Source organism: Dipodomys ordii, unplaced genomic scaffold, assembly GCF_000151885.1.
Source record: "Dipodomys ordii isolate 6190 unplaced genomic scaffold, Dord_2.0 Scaffold27, whole genome shotgun sequence".
Taxonomy (NCBI): Eukaryota; Metazoa; Chordata; class Mammalia; order Rodentia; family Heteromyidae; genus Dipodomys; species Dipodomys ordii.
The window spans coordinates 4,723,610-4,729,609 of record NW_012267243.1 but is presented as its reverse complement, the minus strand read 5'-3'; the positions used below and the strand labels follow the sequence as shown (position 1 = coordinate 4,729,609).

The window sequence follows — 6,000 nt, the reverse complement described above, 5'->3', positions numbered from 1 at the left end:
TAGACCACCCGTCCCCAGAGCTGTGTGACTTTGGATCTGTTCCCTAACACCAGGCTTGCCTGGATAATCTCAGGTCAAGCTACTGGCAGTTTTCAAGTTCTCAGACCTGGGTGTGGTTATCTGCCAAGATGCCCCCCTCCACACCTTCTGCAGGGCAAGCCTGTTTACTCAAGGGAAGCCAAGCCTTTCTGGAAGCTTCTTTCTCGCCATGCACCACACAGAGCCCTTTCAGTAGCTAACCTGGCCATCTGGAGAATGATCTTGGTGCAACCAAGCACAAGTACCCTTTGCTTTATAGTAGCTCACTTGCAGAAGGAAAGAAGAACAAGCAGAGATGCCTGGAATGTTCTGGCTCCTCTCGTCTCTTGTCTTTGGGGGAGAAGATAGGTTTGGAAATAGGCTTGGCCACATGTCAGGTGGGTAAAGACAGCTCTGTTGGTTTGAACCACAGTGTGGTGGGAGGCGTGGGGTGGGGGGAGCCGATAGCTTAAGCTCCGGGGATCCTGAAACACAGGCAGGCAGGATGAGGGGACTCTTGTCCACTCAGGGTGACCCTAGGCCCCACCACAACACAGAAGCCAAGGACCTGGGCTCGGAGGAGACCCGGGGGACAGCCCCACCAAGAAATCTCTAGACTCCTCGGGGAAGGCAGTGTAAACAAAGGGCGGTCTTAACTTCTGCCTAACTCAGAAGGTCAGCTGCGCTCCATTCCCGGGGCCGCAGGGCAGGCTGAGCGGGCTGGGCGCAAACTCTGGGCCGGTGCCTAGGTTGTTCCCCGGGCGGTCGGGGAGGATCGGCTCGCGGAGGCTGGGGGTGGGGAGGCTGAGGTCCCGGTTCCTCCAGCCCCTTCCGCTGCCCCTCCTCTCGCTCCGCCACTCCTCTGCGGTGGCCCGGGAGGGCGCCCGGGCAGCGCTCTCCCCTTCTGGGCAACGCTGTGCGCTCTCGCAGCGAGCCGCGCACCTCGCTCTCCCCAGACCCCGACCCCGAGGAGTCGGGCAGGCCACAAGGGGCGAGGCCTACGGGCCTCACTCCCACCCGCCCGGATCCCGGGCTGGAAGTCCCTCCCCGAAGTCTGCTGCAGGCCTGGGAGGGAGAGGGTAGAGGACGGCCTCACCTCTCGGAGGGATGGAGGGGATGGAGGCCGAAGCTGCCCGCCACAGCCCTCCGTGAGTATGCAGCGGTACCGGGTGGAGGGAGGAACCTCGGCTGGCTGCTGGGGACCTGAGACCTCCTCGGGTCACCGAGCGGGAAGGAGGAGGAGGCCCGCCCTTCACGTCCATCTTCATTCCGACTCTGAGTTACAGCCTGGGTCATGGGAGCAGACGGCGCCCATCAGAACTGTCTTCCGGGAAGACTGCCCAGGGACCTTAAGGGGACCATCTCATTCTTTAAGGTCTCACGACAGGGGTCCTCTGGAACGCTGTCCCTGGGTTTGGCCATCCCAGAAAGGGCTCCTATTACATCCTAACCCTGTTTTCTGTTTGGGACCTTGGAAGAGAGGGAGAGGTAGCTGGACAGCAAAGAGAAACCCAGCACATTCTAGGCTAACTGAGAGAGGACAAGATTTCTACCCTAAAGATAGTTCTTAAACTTTTTTGTATTATCTGTGTGTTTTGCTTTATCCTGAAACACTATGTATAAATTGAGCTGTAACAAACAACTGTAGAGGGAACTTGGCATTTCAGAACAGTTTATGGTGAATCTTTATGTCAGTGTGTGAAGGGAATAATAAATTCCTAACTTGTAGTTAATATGTATATAGATTTCATACACTGAGTTTACTTGGAGAGAGACATTTCTAGCTGTGTGATGTTAAGTAGCCTTTTCTTTGAGAACAGAGTATTAAGACACTGGAGCCCTGTGCCTAGCTACTCAGGAGACTGAAAGCTGAGCTCACAGTTCAAAGCTCGGGGAAGAAAAATCCATGAGATTCTTATCTCCAGTTAACTACCAAAAAGCTGGAAGTGGAGGTGCTGTTCAAGTGGTGAAGAGTCCATGTTGAGTGAAAAAGCTACGGCACAGTGCCCAGGCCCTGGTTCAAGCCTCAGTGCTGGCATAAGAAAAAAGAAAAACACTAGCATGTAGGTATACAGGCAACACTTCGGTGAATAAAAGGCCATGCTTTTCCTCCTCCCACAAAGCCATTAATATCAGCTGTGCTACTGAAGGAGCTCTGTGGTGCTGTGGACTAAGCAGTCCCATCTTCCAAGAGAGGTGGTGGGACTGAGGGATGGCAAGTGTTTTGCAAGAGCCCTGGGTTTATTATAAACCTTTTACTCCACACCGGGCCTCTCCTTAGCATCTGTGACACAATCTCTTAGTTAACTTAGTTTTTCCATCTGCAAAAGTGATGATAATAATGCCACTCTTGACAGAGTTGTGTCAGGATTATTTGAGAATGATTGAAAGCATGTGAAAGGACTGCCTGGCAGAGAGCTGATAGGACTTGGTGATTGGTTGTAAGCTCCCTTTGAGTACAACCCCATGCTGAGTTCTAAGGCTTATATACCCAGGGCCTGGTGAGGTTGGGGGGGGGTTACACCTTTCACTGGAGGGACAGAATTGGCCTGATCCCTTCCTAAGTTCCCTCCTCCACAAGGGACAGCATGATAGCCATTAGCAGATGTTGACATCCTCCTCCCAGCAGTGGCCAGCAAAGGAAGAGGCCAGGAATTGGAGAACCATCCTAACTCTCACTCTTGTCCCCACAGACATCAGGTTGATGTTTGAAAATAATTTTGCTTATCCATAAAGCGGAGATAGGAGGATAGAACACTACTGAGACTTAGAAGAATAAATAAAATAATAACATATTTGTACTGCTCTATGATTAGGACTTCTCTAAGTTGCATTCATGTTAGAAGACTGCTGTCTCCAGGTTATGGTCATCTGGGCATGGTTCCACACCAAGGTATTTTGGGAACCAAGCAAGTTGCTAGAGCCACCTGAGTGCAGGTGCTGGGGTCTCAGGAACTTTGTCTGTTTTCTCTTCCAGAGAATCCAAGACTTGGGACAGAACAGCCAGCCCCATGCAGGTAACATCCGCTGTACCACAACTGGCTAATAGAGCCCTCCCAAGACCCTGGCCATGCCCTCAGGAAGCCAGAACACCCAACTGGATGACTCCTCAGCCCCCCAGAACACAGGAGCTACAAAAGCCCTCTGTGCTGCAGTCTAAAGTGAGGGCTTTGAAGGAGATGACAGCAAGTAAACAGGGTAAAAGCCCTAAGACATCCAAATGCCGACAAGTCAAGACCAAAGGAGTCCAGAGCCCTCCAGAAGGCTCTCCCCTGCCAGATGCTGTGCTGGTCCCCCATGCTGAGAACCTCACTGATGGGCAGCTGGACCGCTGTGTCAATGAAGAGCAACCCTCCAGGAATGGGGGACTTGGGCCTCCCAAGTCACTTGACCCTGGGCTTAAGTGCTGGAATGGTCAGAGCGTGTGGCCTCCAGAAGCAGCATGGATATTGTGTGAACATGAGAGGAGTCTGCTTCTAGGGTCCAGCTCTTTGCAAGACAGCCTCATCCACAGAGTTACTCCAGGTCAGCGAGAAGCGTCTAGTCCTTGTAAAGTCACCCATGTACCCAGCCTGACAAAAGAAAGGCCATATCTCCTTGAAAACCATCTGGCTACAGGGAGAGACCTGGATAGCACGTGTTTGACCTCTGAGAAGGACTTAAACCCTAGGGCAGTCCCACAGGGGACCCTCTGGAGAGCTGGAGAGCTGGGAGCTTTGGGCCCAGGGGATAATGCTTTGTCCCTGTCTGACCAAGTAGAGAAGAACCGTCTTCTGCTGCAGGAGATGCTCAAGGTCTCTGGACAGAGTTTCTCCAAGGTGGTAACCCCAGCCTGGACTCCATCCTTGGACAGAACTCTATCAGGTGAGGCTAACTATAGTCCATCTGGGCAGAAGAGGATCTAGGGGAAAGGAAGGAAGCACTCATGGTAGGGAGCAAGAAAAGAGTTGGCTGTCACCAAAATAATCAGAGTATCATTTTATTGTTGGCACTGGCAATTTTTTTTTTACTCTCCTCACAGACAGGCCTGCCTGATCAAGACACTAATCCCTCCAGATCAGTGGGAGGTGGCTCCTTGTACTTTGGGGAAGAGGCTCCAAGACTTCTTCCCTTTGCTTTTTTTTGTAGACTTTTCCAGAATGGTGTTTGTAGTCTTGCCCTGAACTCTCTCCCTCTGTGGCCCTCATCACCCTCTGGCAGGCAAGCAGAAGACAGCCCTTCTCTTCATCCTACTATTAGCTGGCCCACCGGGCCAGAGTTCTACAATGGCAGTACTGGGAGGTGTGAGTGTTTAGACAAACTCAAAAGACAGCCTTCTTTCATGAACTCATTCATCATTCTTCTCTTGGGGGCCCTTTCAGTTATCATAACAGCCTATGCCTGCACTTCTCAGAGACACAGGCAAGGTGTTGTGTTTATCTGGAAAATAAATGGCCACCCACATTTTACTTGATGGTCATTAAGTGCCAGCGGAAAGCCCAGTTTCTGATGTTACTTGATCTCTCTTTCTGTACCCTAGAGCGATCAGCAGGGGACATGGACTTAGACTCAGGAAACTCCCTACAGGACTCAGACCGGAACAGGTAAGGGCTCAGGGCCACATTTTTTCTCCCTCCTTCTTTGCCTCATACTCACATTCATTCCTTACCAGGTCAATAGGAGAACTTGAAAAACTACAAAACAGGTGAACCCTATGCTGGTAGGCTGATGGCCACTGTAGATCATCACCCTGAAACCCTGGAGAAAGTGAGTTAGCCCAGTGCCCTAGGCTGCTGCTATTTGAGCAAAACCACCAGGTTTTGAGGTGTGTGTGAGGGCCTTGACAACTACCTGCTCCATCCTCGGCCCAGGCTTCTGTCTCTTTATCTTGAAAGTTGAAAAAAATCTGTCTGGTTATGACAGAATTGTTGTGTCGTTAACACAAGAGAATGGATGTAAAGTTTTCCTCCACATATTCTTTTCTTAATTAGAGTTGTGTGCTGGAGTCACTCAAGGATTTCACCTGCAACCTGACAGTAACTCCAATAGACTTTCTCCTAGGCCCTCTACCACTGTTGGCGGAAGTTGGACAGGCTGTGTAGGGATAGGAAGAGGGACACTTACCTTCCTGGGCAGTGTCCTGAACGAGACAAGGTAAGAGAAGTACACTCAAGGTACAGTGGGGCCCACCTGGGGCCTGAGCCACCCCAGGTACCCACATAGCTTCAGCTTCCATCTTTTCTTAGCTCTTAGTATAAACGCCTGAAGGAGGCCCTGGGGCTGGAGCTGGCTCCATTTCCCCAGCTGCACAGTGATGTCAGCCTCCGCAAGGTCTTGTGATTTCTGCTGAGAGCAGAGGTCAACATTGCTGCTTTTCTGTGATCAAACTGCTCCCTGCATAAATTCCACTCAGTTTGACCTACCCTCCAGAAAACATGGGCAGGGCCTCTGTTCTAGTACATTTAGGCTGCTGTGACAAAATACAATCATTGGGTGTTTACAAGCAGTAGAAATGTGTTTCTCACAGTTCTGGAGGCTGACATCTAGAGAGATTCCTTGTCTGGTGAGAGCCTGTTTCTTGGTATGCAGAGGGTACTTTCTCACCTTGTCTTCACATGGTGGAAAGGAGCAAGGAAACTCTCTGGGGTCCCTTTTATGAAGGTACAAGTAATTAGCCGGGCGCCAGTGGCTCACGCCTGTAATCCTAGCTACTCAGGAGGCTGAGATCTGAAGATCGCGGTTCAAAGCCAGCCAGGCAGGAAAGTTCGTGAGACTCTTATCTCCAATAAACCGCTAGAAACCCAGAAGTGGCGCTGTGGCTCAAGCGGTAGAGCGCTCGCCTTGAGCTGACAAGTACAAGAACAGCGCCCAATCCCAGAGTTCAAGCCCCACGACTGACAAAAAAAAAAAAAAGAAGGTACAAGTTGCTTCCCCAGCCCCTCCTCCTAATATGATCATATGAATTTGAGGGAAAAAAACATTCAGACCATGGCAACCCCAGTC

The 6,000-nt window shown here is 51.1% G+C and overlaps 1 protein-coding gene across 1 annotated transcript in view; it reads left to right on the top strand.

Moving 5' to 3' along the window:
- Nucleotides 1-915: 915 nt before the first annotated feature.
- Nucleotides 916-6,000, top strand: part of Kiaa1614 (KIAA1614 ortholog) — a 31,420-nt gene continuing 26,335 nt past the window's right edge. Inside the window, exons 1-3 of the mRNA XM_013015410.1 lie at nt 916-1,166; nt 2,996-3,882; nt 4,538-4,601. Of these exons, the coding sequence (XP_012870864.1) occupies nt 1,126-1,166; nt 2,996-3,882; nt 4,538-4,601 (992 nt within the window). The 5' untranslated portion in view covers nt 916-1,125. The remainder of the gene's footprint in view (nt 1,167-2,995; nt 3,883-4,537; nt 4,602-6,000) is intronic.